This window comes from Crassostrea angulata, chromosome 9 (assembly GCF_025612915.1).
Source record: "Crassostrea angulata isolate pt1a10 chromosome 9, ASM2561291v2, whole genome shotgun sequence".
Taxonomy (NCBI): Eukaryota; Metazoa; Mollusca; class Bivalvia; order Ostreida; family Ostreidae; genus Magallana; species Magallana angulata.
The window spans coordinates 37,284,485-37,303,303 of NC_069119.1; the positions used below are offsets into that span (position 1 = coordinate 37,284,485).

An 18,819-nucleotide genomic window follows, 5' to 3' on the forward strand; every position below is an offset into this window, starting at 1 on the left:
ACGCCACTGCATTCAATTGAAATATACTAATATGAAAATTTCCTACGTTTAGTATTCATATAAGAATAGGGACCGTATACATTGTAATTGAATCCAATATGCAGTTTCAGTCTGAGTCCACGTGCTTCACCTGTCAATCAAATCAGCCCGCGAGCTGCACCACGTGCTCCTTCCTTGAAAAAGAAAAACAGTTTCGTTCTATTAGTTTTTAGGTAAATGAAAAAAAGAAGTTTGTCTAACAATAAAGTATTTAACACTGTTTATGATGTTTAATTTAATGCTTGACACTGTGTTTGTGAAGTTAAGTTCATATACAACGTTATTTAAAAAGAAAACTAATTCTCTCTCTCTCTTTTCGGTGGAAGAGACATGTTAAACACCTTTTGCAGTTTAAGAAGGCAATAAAATGAAACAGTTATTGTTACTGTTATAGAAATTGTTTAATATACAGGTCGAATTCCTGGTTGTCACTTGTTGCAAGGAATATCCACCTGCCTCATACCCGTGAATTCTGTGCGTTCAAGCGAAGAGTGATTTACTGTCAGCAGTCTGGGCGGACTCCGAAAACGGAGTAAACGGAAGTGATTTCTCAAAAGAAAAAATACTCCGAAAGAGGAGTTCGGCGCATGCGCAGTTAATCAAAATATCCCATTTTTACGTGAAAACAGGGCACTCAGGAAAATTGAATGTGCAAAGTGGATTATTCATATTCATATGCAGGTCTGAAAATACGTTTAAATGCTTTATAAGACATGTTTCAACAGAATGTATTTGGCAAAAATATATGTTCGTTGGGCAAATCAAATTTCATTTGCATTCAAAGTTTGTCAATTCTGTTTACCATGACGAAGCCAATAAGGTGAGTAAATTAATGTTTTTTTCCATGATTTCACTATTATTATAGATAATTTATGTGCTAGGGTGTGAAATACACTATTACTGTTAGTTTTTTTTTATCCCGTTTGTAGTCATTACACCGTTCTTTGGATCACGCGCTGACTCGCCAAGTCGGCACTTCTTAAAACCTTGTATACATCGTAATTTTGTCGTATTTTAAAAAAAAAAAACATCATCTATATTAAAGGCTTGAATACTTACATTAGTGCAACAATTAATTTTCAATTTCCATACTTCCAAGTCTTAATTTGAAGTCCGTTTTTCTTATCTTATAAGTCCTGGTCGACCACGTATAAGTTTTAATATTTGTATGTATTTTTCCTGTTGTTTACCGAAACATTTCCACATTTTTTTAAAAGTACTATTTTAAGATTAATCATTTCTGAGTCGCTACTGATACGACATATGTGTAGTAGCTTCATATTCAACACACATAAAATGATGTCAATATCTTTTTATATTTTAAGGATAAAGTCAAATGTTCATATTTTGCCGTTGATCGTATGGTATACGTACACCGCGTAGCGTGTGCTTGTCATGGACTAGGTTAATTGTCTTGAGTATCGACAGTCTCTCTATCTCTCTCTCTCTCTCTCTCTCTCTCTCTCTCTCTCTTAGTCTATATTGAAGGTTTTAGGTTTTTTGCAGAGGGGGTGGATCTTAAACACGTTTAACAGTTAAACAGATAACAGTAAGATGAATAACTATTTATTGCTATTACTGTTAATAAAATTGTTTGAAAAACAAATGAAATTCCTGATGGTCACTCGTTACACGGATTATCCACCTGTCTCATATACATGTACCAGTGTATTCTGTGCATTCAAGCGTAGAGTGATTTCCCGTCAATGCGATGGTTTCACACCTTTGTGTTAAACAATTGGGACTAAAGTCAAGTACAATTTACATGTACTTTCACAGTAATTAAAACGTTGAAGAGTTGGAGGGGGCGGTTACGAAAAACGGTATTCGCAGCTGATACTACATGTACATTTGTGTTGTAGCTTCATATTGAACATGCCGTTGACCGTAGGTAAACGTTCTCCGTGTAGCTTGTGCCTGTCACGGACTAGATTAATTGTCTTGAGCATCGAGAGAGTGCCGTAAAACGAGCTACAAACTGATATGGATTAAAACATTTTTGTAGTCGGAAATGTTTAAAATCATTAAAAAATCGAAAAATAATATTTTATAGTTCTATCCCTCTCCGTCATGTAGATTACATTATAAAAATGATTAAATATTTTTGAAATAATAGGTATATCAACAGTTACATAAAAATTATTACGGGTGCAGATGATTCTTTAATTAAAATGTCTCTAAAATAATTGATAAGGAGTTTTGAAAACGTGCATTAAAAATACGTAATCATTTTAATATGTGAAATGAAAACAATACATCAGACATGGCCAGTATAGAATGACTCTCAGTGTTAGGTGGCCGTCTTATTGTCTAATAGCATACAGGAAAAAATCTCCGATCACCTTGTTCAACGGTAGGTTACACCGCCGCGGTTTAAACATGGCTGCAGCGAGGACCGCGATGAATTAACCGCGATGATGTAACGCGGAAAGGATTAAATAACCCCGGGGGCAGTGCGGTCAAATACGGGATCCGCGTTGACGGTACTGAAGTGGGGACCTCACAACAGATGACCATCAGGATGGGGACTGTGAGGGGACCAGCACACACCAGAGTCAGTATGAGGTTGTGACAAGTAGTGGGGACCTCACAACAGATGGCCATCAGGAGTAGGACTGTGAGGGGACCAGCACACACCAGAGTCAGTGTGAGGGTGTGACCAGTAGTGGGGACCAAACAACAGATGGCCATCAGGAGAGGGACTGTGAGGGAACCAGCACACACCAGAGTCAGTGTGAGGGTGTGACAAGTAGTGGGGACCTCACAACAGATGGCCATCAGGAAAGGGACTGTGAGGGGACCAGCACACACCAGAGTCAGTGTGAGGGTGTGACCAGTAGTGGGGACCACACAACTAGTGTGTATATATGAGTATATAAATAGAGTTGGACTGAAACTGAGGAAATCAGGTGTGGACCATATGTTGTGGTCAAACAACCACCGAGTGATCATGGATATTACAAAACATGCCGCAGACAATAGTACCTTGATTCCTTCTGACGTCATCAATATATAGAGAGAAGTCCAGTCAGCGCTTCTCAAAATGACAGTTTCCATGTGTCTGTTATTACGTTCAGACAGATAACAATATATTATTATACATGGTTTATGTAGTAAGGTAAGCGTGTTTTAATTAAGGAACACAGTTAGTTGAGCATTTCAATTTCCAGATTTGGTTTCGATTTTTTTCACATCTGCCTCCTCATTGGTAGACAAGATGATGGAACACCATAGGAACACCATACTAAATGGATAAGTGTGTCATGTTGTAAATTTTGAATTTACCGGGTGGCAGTAAATTATGGTGTTCCGATGGGGCCACTTCGACCTTCGCACTTTCGCCTTTAGGTCAAGGTCAAGAGTGTGAAGTTGCGAAGATGCGACGGCGAAGGAGCAAAAATGCGAATATGCGACGGCGAAGCGCGAAGATGAAAGTGAGAAGTTGCGAAGGCTGCGCATCTTTGCGCTTTCGCCTTTTTATAATTGTGGAGCTCTCTATCGTTTAATTAAAGACAATTTTAGCTGTATAAAAGGACATCTGAGGCTGACGATGAACTTTTTAGAATTTATTTTCAACAGCCTGCGCAGATCCATACCTTTTTCTAGGGGGGGGGGGGGGTCGTCGATGGATAATTATATTTGTAGGGGGGGGGGGGGGTGGGTTCCGAGACATATTTTGGAGATTTTATTATATATGATATAATATCCAGACTCTCTCTCCCCTTTACTGCATGTGTGAAGTTATTAATATTGAATTTTTCGGGGGGGGGGTGGTGGAGTGTCGCATAATGAGATTAGAATATGACTGTGTTTGATCCACGGTAAACAGACAGCTTGTAAGTGACAGGAGTCTGGAAGTGCATATGTATACATAATGGCGGACATTACATTTTAAGTGGAGTATATAATGATTAGGCATAGCCAGCACTGGTAAACATATACGACACATATACACAAAACATTCATAGTAAGCACAATGGCCTAGCGCATGCGTACCAATAATACCATGGATTAATCGGAAAACCTTGGCGAGTACCACAGGGGCCAAGCCCGTTTTAACATTAATTTTAATGTAACCATGGTTACATTGAAATGAATGTTAAAAAGGTATTGACCACTGTGGCGAATACGGTGCTTGCATCAACTTCTACTTAATCGACCGAGACTTGCTGAATGCTATCAAAAAAGGCGAAGGAGTGATAGTTGTATCGCTCCTTCGCATGTTCGCCATCGCATATTGCACTCTTGCTCCTTCGCCGTCGCACTCTCGCACTTTCGCCTTCGCACTCTCGCATCTTTAACCTAAAGACGAAAGTGCGAAGGTCGAAGTGGCCCCCATCGGAACACCACATGATTGTGATGTTGTAAATTCGCAGCATTGTAAAGGCGTCCCGATGCTAAAATACGGCTGGAAAACGATATTATTTGAATCATGGCAAAAATAATTTTACCGGGAGTATTTCTTTAAATCTATGTTACATTTATTGACATCAATGTTAAACATTATATTTGATGCATTTTTGTGACGTCATATGTACTTCGTCATCCTAATATTGCAAATGATCTAGTTAAAACGCATCGGCGCAGGTGATTAATGACATTAAATCATGCATATTTTTAAAAAAATCCTTTGTTAAGTCATAAACTTTGAAGTTCTTGCTTGGGAAAGAAATAGATATTTCGTTTATAGAAGATATTTTTGAAACATTCCACAAAATCATCAAAATAATGCACATTTTTACTAATCAAAAGCGATTTACAAAAACTTGGGGTAAATCCGTAGGTTTCCGCAGCACAATTATCATTGGTACTTATATTCTCTACCAATTTTACGTAAAATATTCTAAAATTGTGTTGATCTTTCACCTGCGCCAAGCTGGTTTTACATGCATTACAATTTCTTCATTCAGTTGTTTACACGTAGCAGGGAGAGTCTCCAAACCACTAGTTTATAAATAGTCTTTTACTTAAAACGAAGCTTTAAAACTGCCGATTATTTGATACTGGTTTTTAATATGAATGAATTCTGTACGTCTAGAATTAACTGCAGCATCTATATAAAGGAAACATGCGGTATTATACTGGTTTGATATATTCACTCTTAACGTTCAGATACTTTCCCTGAGAACTATCGACAGGAATGCAGATCGTGACGTCAAAGTTAATTATGACGTCATATCGTATGAAGTACAGACAAGTGACTTTCTACATATCGCATCGGGAAGCCTTAACATGCCCGCGTTTTGTATTTACTGCCACCCGATAAATTCAAAATTTACAACATGACATGTGCTTCCATTAATAAAAAGCTTAAAGAATATGACAGTAATATCAAAATCTCTAGTAAAAGTCTCACAGAAATTTTAAAAACAAAGTCCGTATGAATGTATTACCAAGAAAATGTCGAATAACATGTATTATTATACTGTCATGTTAAATACTGAAATCTGATTGGTTTAGACGCAGTTGACAATCCGTTCTATTACCCTCAGCGTTAGCAACACACTTGGTAACGGGTAACACAACGAATTGTTACATGCGCGTAAATTTGGTAGGGTAACTGTTGAAATTGACATCCCTCGAAAACCATTGTCAACCTCCGCTTCGCGTCGTATTTTCTTAAAGGGTTTGATCTGAGAACCGAGTGTTGGGGATGTTAAAATGTTTGTATTGTTGATAACTTCTACCATAAATGAGCGTTTTAAAATAAAATTCTACCTCAACGTGATGAAAAAAATCCTAATTTCAAGAACTGTTTAATAAAACGCTTTCTTTTCAGGAAATCTGTATTACGTCCTAGAACGATGAACGGAGGCACGACAAAGTAGAAGGGTGTTCTTGTAGAAACCAGGCGGGTGTAGCGGGCACCTGGGCCCCCACCCAGAGCAGCTGTGACACATCCGTAAAGGGCCGTGGTGGACCAAAGTATGACGATATTGAGAATCCCCGTCAGACCATTCCCTTTTTAAAGCAAAACTCTTCTAGGTCTTAAACCGCTAAATGGAATTCCACAAAACTTTGTAGGTGTTAAGGAAACACTGTGAAGATGTTCATATAACCACAAACATTTATAATTGATATAGTACATAATGAACAGTTTGTAAGCGCAACTTCTCGCAAACCGCTGCACAGAATTACGTAAAGCCTTGTAGGTTTTTAGAACATAATCTGTAAATGTGCATAATACCAGTTATTACAAATTCCATCATTTTTTGCGTTTCTGTACATGTCAATTTATATTGTCGTTAAAAAAAGTATAGACTTGCATGAGTGCAGGAAAATTTGATATGATATATTTTTGAGGAGTTATGCCTCTTTTAAAATCAAATCATTTTGTTTATAAAATACAGATCCTGCTTTTTATACCTGATAAACCATCATACTGAGGTATACTAACAATACTTAGATGATTATTTTGGTCTATTATTGTCTCCTTGTTCTTTTGTAAACTGCACAGAGTCTGACTAATAAAAAGATATAACTATATGGATAGTTAAATGTATTTTATTCACTTTCATATACATCAAATGTGAATCATCAATGATATTACTTGGGAAACAACATAACATGAACCGCAAAATGCAGTATCTGTGCACACAAAAAACTGCACCAATGAAAAAGTAGCTAATTTGTTTTTCAGTTCAGAGATGACGTTAAAATCAATATTAACATTGAATTGTATTCTCATATCAAGACATGTCATGAATAAACTCTTGTTGTACAGGGGTGGGTGGGTATAGAAACATTTTGTACTTGAGTTCAAACAACATTAAATTTACTTAATATTTCAATTTTTAATATTTAGGATAAATTCAAACTAATTAAACAAGCTTTGCCCAAGATGGATTAGATTTTAGCAATGTGCCATTTAACTGACTAAATTAAGGTGGAATTCTGTAGATATGTACACCTATAAAAGCTAGTCATCCCTATATTTCATGTTAACTCAGTTCAATGATCAATATCATTTCCATCAGCTATAATTATTAATTCTGTTTAAAACACTAATCAAACGTTTATAATATGCATGTACAATGGTTGTATGTATTTGAACTTCTCAAAAAATATTTTCAAATATTTCAAGTTGACAGACATAAAGATATTGGAAAAAAAATGGCCTGGGACGATTCTGTACTGAGCCGATTCGGTACATATCGCGTTACATGAGATGTGATACGATACATATCACGATACATTGCAACTAAATGAAAACATGAATAAGGTTTAAAATCAATTCAATTTGTCGATGTTTTAACGCATGTCCAAAGTTATTTTGATATATATTCAAAATGAGTGTTGCACAATTTACAAATTACTTTAGTCTCATATACACTACTTTTTCATAAACAAGTAATCCAAAAGTTGTCCACACTCCAGATTTAGCTTCCAAACAGTTTTGACAACTTTACGAGGTTTTCCGCCATCTTTGTACTTTCATATTAGGCGCGCAGACTAAAAATAGCCGATATATGAAGTTCGGATATTTTTGGAAAATAAAAAAAAAAGTTTGCTTAGGTATCGTTGTATTAATGGTAAATGTATCGATCCAAATATCGTCAAAATAAATACCGTGATGCACCGGTGCATCGGTGGATCGTCCCATCCCTAAAAATGGGTGTACAATATTGAATAATTGTATTAAGAAAACATAAAAGTTTGGAATCAACATGTAAGTAAAACCAAGATACATGTATAATTGATGAGAAATTTCATTTTTAAAACCAGTTCTCTGAGAAATCATTTACCCAAAACAACAGTTCATGTAAAAAAAAACCTGCTGTTACATCACTGAATAAGTACGTGTACAGTTATATACACACGGTCCGTTACATCGCTGAATAAGTTTGTGTAGAGGTATAAACTCACGGTCCGTTACATCACCGAATAAGTTTGTGTGGAGCTATAAACACACGGTCCGTTACATCACTGAATAAGTACGTGTAGAGCTATAAACACACGGTCCGTTACATCACTGAACACGTTTGCGTAGAGCTATAAACACACGGTCCGTTACATCACTGAATACGTTTGTGTAGAGCTATAAACACACGGGCCGTTACATCACTGAATAAGATGCTGGTATCCATCCCTTTAGGAAATATTTTGTCCGATTACATCAATTACTGTGTTGGATATTTTGAATGGAAAATCATGGTTAGGAATCATAATGTTAGTATGAATTCCATAACATTCTTTATATCTAATGGTGAAAAAAAACACAAGTATAAATTTAAACACTAAGTATTATTAATTATTATTTAATTTATCTCTGCAATCCAATTTCATTACATTCAATTTCATATTAAGCAACAGACAGCCATGCTTGGATGATCACAAAGTGTGAAATAAACAGGAGTCAGTATTATAGTCCATGTGAATTATACACAGGTCAATTTCAGCTGCAGATGTTGAACAAAGGGACAAATAACATGTGTGGTTTTGAGAGCAGACTAGATTTGTACAGAAACATTTACAACCTGTCAATATCCAGGTTATCTCCATTCTACGGCTGGTGTTGAGCTGGACATGTCATCTCCATCAGGACGGGGTCTGTTCTCATCTACAACAAGAGATTAATTAGCTGTTAATTGATAATCAACTTCATACAGTATATATAAGACAGACCTACATCTATAAATAAGTTTAACCTAATTACATTGACACATGCTTTTATAGTTATGTAATTAATAAAATCATTTCAATCGACTTGTAACAAAACAAATTACAAATACATGTGTCACTATATTAACATCTGGTTTATTAATTAAAGTGATATGTTACAAACATTAATTAACTAATTAGAATGACATGTGACTGCACATCTTATTATAAAAACATTCAATTTCTATTTACGGTATTTTAGACAAACAAACAATGAATCCCAATGACTGGTAGATACAGCTAACCCTGTAACAAAAAGCTGTTTATATTGACAAACTATCACACAGATAAACATGTCTTACATGTATCTTATTGACTGATAATTAACACGGGTTGTGTGTCTTAGTTATCTATATCTAATTAATGTGAATGATAATGACTCAGACTTACCTGTCAGAGCGTCCTGTCCGGTGATATACCTGTAGACACACACCTTTTTGTTGTTCTCCCCTGATCTGACCCAGAGACGGTGAGTGTTGACATCATAACTCAGGCTCCATGGTTCACACATCTCTTGTGATTTTCTCAGTAGATGTGACAGAAACTGACCGTCCTTGTCCAACATCTGTACTGTTTTGGTTCTAACATCACACACCAGGATGTGTGACAGCGCGTCAGTACAGACTCCACGTGACCATAATCGTGATCCTGATGGATGTCCTGTGTAGGAGAAACGATGTCTTCCTCGACGCTCTGTCACCACTACAGCATGACGTGTACAGTCAGACACCACGACATCCCCATTGTTGTTGTCTGTTATATAGTTAGGTATTCTATACAGTCCCCGTCCTGTGATGTCATGTTGTATGGTTTGTGTCAGTTGTCCACTCTGGTTGTACCGGGTTACCTTGCCTGTCTCTGTATGTATATAACGCATCCCGACCAGTAGATCCCCAGTGGACGGGGACCAGTACACACACGATGGTCTCCATGTAGAGTCTGTTCTCTCTATAAATGTGGTGGTTGTTTTCATATCCTTTGACAGTTTGTTGATGTTATTATTCCTATCTATATAAATCAGTTCACTCTCACTGTTCACTGTGTGTAATCCTCCATATATATCACTATATGAATCCTCCACACGATGTAGAGGGACACCTGTTGTGTCTGCCAAGATGAGATTGTTTCTATCATCACTGACCCAGACCCGGTCTGATGTCACACAGGAAATGTGATAACAACGATCAACACCTGTCACTGTGAGAGAGTGAAGTAACTCGGGGGGAGACATCAGTTTCAGCAGACACTGGTTTCCATGCTGTGGTTTTTCTGTCCCTGGGGTTGGGATTCCACTCAGTGACTCCATCACACGACTATGATCTACAAACATCAAACATAGAGTTTTAATTCTGTATTGTTACATGAAGTAGGTTAAGTTAATTAAATACTCTGATTACAGTTATTATCAAACTCATTTATGTACTTTAAATGAATTTCTCTTGTATATCTTAATTTCATAACCATGAAAATGTTCGCATTTTCTTATTAGTCCCCTACCGGTTTTCAAAGGAGGGGACTATAGCTTTCCTCTGCGTCCGTCAGTCCGTCTGTCCGTCTGTGCGTCTGTCTGTCCGTCCGTTTGTCTGTCCCACTTCATTTTTACACACATTTTTTTCTTTATGCGTTTGTGTAATAATATGAAATTTGCTGAACAGCTACAAAATGTCAAACTACTGACCAAGTTTACACTTATGTAGCGTCTGTTTGACATATTTTCGAGAAAATTAATTTCTTATCTTCGAATATTTTAATGTTCGGGTTCGATATTCTGCATAACAGTGCATTGTTTTCACGATTTCCACAAACCGGTAGGGGACGTGTATTGCTTATGCAATACTCTCAGAATGCTTGTTTAAATAAGTTTGAGGAAAAATATGGTAATATGTACATATATGTAATAATGAATAACAATTACATGGATATACAGTGGAGCCTCAGATATCCGGACGCCAGATATCCGGACGCTTCACTTTCCGGTCGATTTTTATTGGGAACGGAATTTTTACACAATAATTTGTCTCGTTTATCCGGAATTCCGCGTTCCGGATCCGGACGGTCAAATTTTACCACATAATACAGTTTTCCTTTAAATTTTACCTCATTTAACCGGACGGTCACATTTAAGTGTTCGGGGGCACAAAAGTTTTTTATGCACAAGTGCAAATTAGTGTAAAAACATCTGACACTGGTTGCTGGTTTTAAACAATGCCTTCGTCCGGTAATCGGGGTCACCTGTATCACGCTATGTACTCGCCCGAGGATATTACGATAACCATGGATGCGACATGTTTAATTGTCGCCATTTAACTTATGAACTGTTATTGTTTGATTAAAATGTCATGAAAATTGTTTAATTTGTGTTTAAAAAAAGTCATCTATTGATTGAATTAAAATTCTATTAATCGAAGTGTGATTAGATCGTTCGTACGCCAATTCATTTTAAAACGTAATTGAAATGAAATATTTGATAATTTGAGTTCTGTTTACGATAGTTATTAAGACCGCTTGGGATGTTCAGGGTATCGACATTAATTTTATAGCGTGTGTTCAATTAACAGTGTAATAATAATTTATACCAAACATGGCGTGGATGAGTGTTCACGCTACTTGTAAATATCGCTTGGGTGCAATTAACTCTATAGAAAGATGGATACGTAAAATTAGCTTGGGTATGTTCTGTCAATGAAACATTAGCTTGGACAATTATCAATAAGGGAATATATATAGAAATGTTGAGCAGCTTCAAACATGTCAACACCACCGGCCAAGAGAGCGAGATTTGCGATCACCGCTAGCTTGAAGAATAAGATTTGCCAGCGTAAAGTGGAACACCGACTTTCTTCTTTTCGCTTTGTTATGCGAATGTAATTAAATTATCGGTTTAATACAGTGATTGTTATGTACATGTACATGTGTTGCCTTGTAGAATGTAGTGCTTGGTTTCCTGTGGAAAAAACATACCTTAAATAATGTTTGTAACAATATTTTGTTTTGTTAATTTTAAAAAAAAACTAAACTTTTTTTGTAGTGCTTATGGCTATCAAATTTAATTGTATAATTAATTTATGAGTTATGTTTCCATAAATATTAAAGGTTAATATCACAATTCAGATATCCGGACGCTTCACATATCCGGACGATTTGGCCTGGGGACAAAAGTGTCCGGATAAGTGAGGCTCCACTGTATAACTAATTTATGAATTACAACCACAATGAAATAGATATAAACTGAATTAACAATTTAATATGACTTGTGTGATATAACAAAATTAACTAATGTATACTTAGATCTCATTGAAACCTGTATGATACCTAACACATATATACTACATCAATGATGATGACTCAGACTTACCTGTCAGAGCGTCCTGTCTGGTGATATACCTGTAGACACACACCTTGTTGTCCCATGATCCAACCCAGAGACGGTGAGTGTTGACATCATAACTCAGGCTCCATGGTTCACCCATCTCTTGTGATTCTGTCAGTAGATGTGACAGGAACTGACCGTCCTTGTCCAACATCTGTACTGTTTTGGTTATACAATCACACACCAGGATGTGTGACAGCGCGTCAGTACAGATTCCACGTGGCCGTAGTCGTGATCCTAATGGATGTCCTGTGTAGAAAAAACGATGTCTTCCTCCACGTTCTGTCACCACTACAGCACCAGACACATAGTCATAATCATAGTCAGACACCACGACATCCCCATTGTTGTTCTCTGTTATATAGATAGGTTCACTATACAGTCCACATCCTTTGTCATGCTGTATGGTTTGTGTGAGTTGTCCACTCTGGTTGTACCGGGTTACCTTGCCTGCAACCTTGCCTGTGGCTTTATGTATATACCACATCCCGACCAGTAGATCCCCAGTGGACGGGGGCCAGTACACACACCGTGGTCTCCATGTAGGGTCTGTTCTCTCTATAAATGTGGTGGTTGTTTTCATATCCTTTGACATTTTGTTGATGTTATAATACCTATCTATATAAATCAGTTCACTCTCACTGTTCACTGTGTGTAATCCTCTATCATAACCACTACATGAATCCTCCACACGATGTAGAGGGACACCTGTTGTGTCTGTCAAGATGAGATTGTTTTCTATATCACTGACCCAGACCCGGTCTGATGTCACACAGGAAATGTGATAACAACGATCAACACCTGTCAGTGTGATAGATTGATGGAGCTCAGGAACAGACGTCAGTTTCAGCAGACACTGGTTTCCTACGCGTCGGTTTCCTCTCTCTGTGATTTGGATTGCCCTCAGTGACTCCATCACATCTTCCTTGTTGAGTGACTCAGTCATGGAGAGCTGGCTGGTGTGGAGTGTAGGATGTATCTGGGGGAGGGCTGTCTTTATGGAGGAGAGGAATTGTATCGGTCTGATTATTCTCCTCTGTTCATATATGTGCACATATCTCTGTAGGCTGACAATATGTATGATCATTTCTTTTTTCTGTTTTAAACATCTGTGTTTGAAATCAAAGTCACAGAACACATTACACATGAAATCGTTTTGTATATAGTCAATGAGATGCTTCAGTGTCCTGGCCTTTGTTAACATCTCTGATTGATAGAGGGAGAATTTTGTGCGACAGGTTTTGAAATCAGTTTTGATTCGTGGCAGGAGAACAGGTCTGTAAAAGAGAGCTTCACTTCTGATGGTGTGAATGGTTCCTCTGTGTTGTTGTCGCTTTGTGTCATAGGATGTTGTAATATCTAATTGTCGGTTATTTCTATGCTGTGTGCAATAGAAACAGACAGGAACTTGACAAGATTCACAGTACTTTCTATAAACATGGCTAGGACGTCTCACACAGATCTCTTGTGTTGGGATGTTGTTGATTTTATCACGATGTGACACAACATCATGGTCAATTGTTTGGAGATCTTTTACATGGTTCTCTTTACACTGGGGACACAGATCACATGGACACGATACACAATAGTACTCTGTGTCCCCTGGACACTTAGAACACTGATGTACTTTACATGGAGTGCTTGCTGTTTCCATTGTGTGGAGGGACAAGGTCTCAAAATCACAACCTGTTCAATAAAAAAAATAAAGTGTTTTAAATGAAGTCAACCACATATCAATATCACATTTTTTATAAAATGTTTTCTTTTAAAAACATGTTTCTTTAATGTAATAATGTATCATTCCTACACAGATAATAGTGATTCATATAAATAATGATTCATAAATATGGCTCTGGTTACAGAAACACTCAACTTGTTAAATAAATGGCCCAAAATATGATTGACATTAGAGAGAGGGAGAACGAGAGAGAGAGAGAGAGAGAGGAGAGAGAGAGAGAGAGAGAGAGAGAGAGAGAGAGAGAGGAGAGAGAGAATTCTCTCTTCGACCTTCTCTGTAAAACATGTTATCTTGTTTTCTCTTTCTATATCTCAATCCTTTTCTCACTCTCTAGAACATTTTCCAGACAAGAATTCTTTCTCTCTCAGGCTTAACATGTAACCTGGATTCTTTTCTTTCAATCTCTCTCTTTCTCTCTCTTTCTTTATTTCTCTCTCTCTCTGTATGTCCCTCAGAATTGTCTTGCTTAGCTTGATCTCATGTTTCTCATTCCTTCTTTCATTCTCTATCCCTCTTTCTCAAAGTTTCTCTGCTTTTTACATGGTTGCTTTCTCTGAGAGAGAAAGAGAGTTTCATAGCTTTACTTTATATCTCTCTCTCTCACTCTCTCTCTCTCTCTCTCTCTCTCTCTCTCTCTCTCTCTCTCTCTCTCTCTCTCTGACTTTACTTATATACTTGTCTCCTTTTACCAGTACTTTCATTTGCTTTCTCTCTTTTTCTCTGTATACATCTCAGAATGTTCTTGCTTAGCTCATTTATCATTCCTTCTTTCATTCTATATCATTTTCTCAATATTTCTTTGCTTTCACACATGCTTGCTTTCTATGAGAGAGAATAATCCTTTTTTTTCTTTCTCTCTCTCTCTCTCTCTCTCTCTCTCTCTCTCTCTCTGTGTGTGTATATCCCTTAGAATGTTCTTATTTAGCTAGAACTCATGTTTTTTTTATTTCTTCTTTCATTCTTTATCCCTATATCTCAAAATTTATTTCCTTTAACACAGTTGCTTTTTCTGAGAGAGAAAGAGAGTTGCATTGCTTCTGACTTAACAGAGATCCTTGTCTCCTTTCTTTCATTCTCTCTCTTTCTCTCTGTATATATCTCAGACTTTTCTTGCTAAGCCTATTGCCCATTCCTTAATTCATTCTATATCCTTTTCTCTGCTTTCATACATGATTGCTTTCTCTGAAGAGAGAGAGAGAGAGAGAGAGAGAGAGAGAGAGAGAGAGAGAGAGAGAGAGAGAGAGAGAGAGAAAGAGAGAGAGAGAGAGCAAATGGGAAAAATGATTGAGAGATTGCTAAACATGTACCCACTTTCTATGACACCGGTCTCTCTCTCTCTCTCTCTCTCTCTCTATCTCTCTTTTAGACGGGGTCACATGACCCCGTCTTTTAGTTTACTGTCAGCCAAGTATCAAACCGGAAGGCACGGGCACGCGTAGAACACATGAATTAAGTCTCGGCATAAGAAAATAGTGCAGAACCTTTTCATGCATTTCAGTGAATATCTCCTATCGGTAAATATCCCGCACCAATATTAGACCTATGAATTCAGAGATAATGCATGGTTGTTATGTTTTAAATTTTTCATTTACCGTGTGGTAGTACATGTAAATAAATACATGTAGTACTTATCACAATTTTAAGAAGATAAAAAGAACAAGTTTTTATTGTCGTTTTAAAATCTATTTTACAACTCCTTTATTGTAGCTCTTCAAAAAAATGAAATTAAATCGCTTTCGAAATCAAGTTCATTTTTTTCCACGACACGAATGAAAACGTGTGCTTAATAGAGGAGAGTGTATTGAAAGGAAACAGATGACAATGTCCTGCGACATTTGTTATTTTTACTTTTGAAAGCGTTAACTTTGCATATATTAGAAATTTTAAAATCAAAAAATGCTGAATTAATAGCTAAAATCAACAATTTACAACTATATATCATACAATAATTTTTGCTTTATCAATTGTCAGTAAAACATATTACCGCCATGTGAATATTTTTCCTAAAGATGAAACCAGCTCTCCTTCATTAGCACTAACATGACATGTTCCTTATTTTTTTTCTAACCAGTCCTTAACTGACTTATCTCTGTACATTTATCAATAAATGTCTTTATCATTCTGTTGCTTTATTTAACGACATATATAACAGCCAATCAGGAAAGATCTACCTCAAAATATGACGTGATTCATTCACTTTTGGACTCTATTTTCTAGTTTTGTCGATTTAAAAAGCAGTTCACTGAATTCGGAGTATGATTTTTCATGAAAGTAATAGTTGAATCTTAATTCGTGTATATGATTCACGAGTTTACAGAAAAAGTAGTAAGTAGCAAACGAATTTATTTTTACCAATTATTTTTATATGAATCGTGACAGATAATTCGGTCTAAAAAAGTCAAAATGGTTACCGTGACGAACTTTTTTTTATTGTTTTAGTACTTGGAATAATCTGATTGTAAAAAAGAAATATTTCTTACGTCAGGTGCCTGTGTTTGTTATCGGTATACAAATGTTAACTTTGTTCGGTAATTCAGCAGATTGAGAGATTTCGGGTTTATTCATAAACCTTGTATAACAAATTCGTCCGACGTGTGGATTTTCCCTTGGATCAAACATTTTAAAAAAGCTCATGATTTAAATTATCTACCTAAATATACGGTAGTTGTTTTGATTTTCCCGGTTAGTTGTAGTTTTTAGAATTTTTCCTTTGGGTCTTATTTTACATAAAATACCGTTGTGTCAATTTTCTACAATTATGAAGAACAGTCCCGGTCGGGATTAAGTCAAATTTAGACAAAGTATCAGGCAATTGCAAAAAGCCGAACTTTAACATACTAGATTGAAACAACTAATTCAAACTCATAATGTTTGGAACATATATCGAGGAAAACGTGGACAACTATCAATTCAAACTTTTAAGACTCCGTCTTTCAGTACTCTCAGTACCTTGATTTTTTCTCTGCTTAACATCTGCCCTTGTCTCTCTTTTCTTTTAATCTCTCTTTCTCTCTCTGTATATCTCTCAGACTTTTCCTGCTTAGCCTGAACTCATGCATTCCTCCTTTCCTTCTTTATCCAGCAGGGTTGTCTCTAAGACCTGGGGGAGGACCTAAAATAATTACCTTGCTATTATTGTATAATTCAAACACAATCTAGCTATAAACTAGACCCCCAGACCCCTTTTATTAATTTATTTTTACTTCTACTTCAATTATTATAGACAAGCCTGTAATCCCTCTTTCTCAAAATTTCTCTGCTTTCTCTAAAGAGAGAGAGAGAGAGAGAGAGAGAGAGAGAGAGAGAGAGAGAGAGAGAGAGAGAGAGAGAGAGAGAGAGAGAGAGAGAGAGAGCGAGAGTGAGACGGACACACACACACATATAGGGAAGCAAAAGGAGAGAAAGAGAGAGAACAAGCATACATGTTAAACTGAAAAATTATAGAAGAGGGAATAAGATATATTAATCTCTGCTAAACATGTAACCGGTCTCTCTCTCTCTCTCTCTCTCTCTCTCTCTCTCTCTCTCTCTCTCTCTCTCTCACACTATGTCTACTAACATTTGCTCTCTTTTTCTGACTGTCACATTAAAATTCATCATTGTTTATATTTAGTTTCGTATTTTAATTTAACCACATATCCCGTGGTGAGCCCCTTAGTGTTTTAGTCTTACGTATTTGTAAATACCCATATTGAACCTCAGTTCACTGGGCCTTAAACCCGCCAGTCCGTGCAGTATCAGTTTGGACGCGGCAGTCCAGAGGGAAGGGCGCACTTATACTTCTCTCGTGCATACCATCCAGTCACTATGCATTTTGTTAATATAAATAGCTGTGTGCTTACTCTGGGGTGAACCTGGTACTGGCTTTTTCTGAGGTGAGGTTTATTAATTCAATTTTATCGTCATTTCGTTCATTACTGTTCTAAAACACCCAGTCATGGTATTCCAATCGTTTTTATGCTTATTTGTTACGTATGAATTTAAATGTCTATGTTTAGATACACGTGTGTGAATCTATTATAAGTATGGCGGACTATTATGGTCATATTCTTTTTGTAGTAATGAGTAGTATTATGCAACACTGCATTTAAGTAACTGAGTTAGTATTTTGTGAGTGTAAAAGCTAATATGCTTTATAGTAAGTCTACTTTAAGACTGTATATCAGTATTTTGTGTGTAATAAGCGTCTATGCTAAGTGTGTCATTCATGACCGTATAGCCTGTAAGGAAAGTATGGTGCGTATTGTTGTAAAAGCCACAGTTGCTTTTGTCATGTACTTAATGTGTTTGTGTACTATGTTGTCGCAGGTTCCCTTTTCCTGCCATTGTGTAAACCACTTTCATCGATGGTGGCCGAATATTGGTGACGTCTTGTGTAGACTAAGTGGCCAGTAGAGAACATTGTCCAGTGGAGGACCCTACCAGTCCATTCTTGTTAAGACCAAGTGGCAATAGACTACAGTGAAGGACCTTACCAGGTTCCATACTAGGACAATTACTTTCAATATGCATCGATTCAAACTATATTAAATATGTAAAAACAATGTAAAAATATTGTTTTACTCTTTGTCTTACAGTAAATATAAATTTTAATTGATTCCGCTCGAAAATCTGTGACACTGACATTGCTCTCTCTCTCTCTCTCTCTCTCTCTCTCTCTCTCTCTCTTAATTTATTTCACTTTATAATACTTTTCTCTGCTATAATCTACTTTTGGTCACTCTCTCCCTCTCTTTGACTTTCTTTGTTACACATGTCCCCTTGCTCTCTCATTCTTTCTCTTCCTCTATTTATCTTTCCCATTTCCCCCTGCTTAACAGAAACTGGCTGAGTAATGAATTGTGGCTTCTGACTGGCTTTCCCCCATACACTAGCTGAGTATTTGACTGTGGCCTATGACTGACTTCCCCCCTTACCCTGGCTAAGTATTTGACTGTGGCCTATGACTGGCTTTCCCCCTTACCCTAGCTAAGTTTTTGACTGTGGCCTATGACTGGCTTTCCCCCTTAAC

General features: G+C 36.9%; 1 protein-coding gene across 1 annotated transcript in view; it reads right to left on the reverse strand.

Moving 5' to 3' along the window:
* Window positions 1–8,311: 8,311 nt before the first annotated feature.
* The window catches only part of LOC128163636 (uncharacterized), a 163,388-nt gene continuing 152,880 nt past the window's right edge, over window positions 8,312–18,819 (reverse strand). The window contains exons 6-8 of the mRNA XM_052827265.1: window positions 12,056–12,084; window positions 9,091–10,020; window positions 8,312–8,599 (exon numbers count right to left, since the gene is read on the reverse strand). Of these exons, the coding sequence (XP_052683225.1) occupies window positions 8,532–8,599; window positions 9,091–10,020; window positions 12,056–12,084 (1,027 nt within the window). The 3' untranslated portion in view covers window positions 8,312–8,531. The remainder of the gene's footprint in view (window positions 8,600–9,090; window positions 10,021–12,055; window positions 12,085–18,819) is intronic.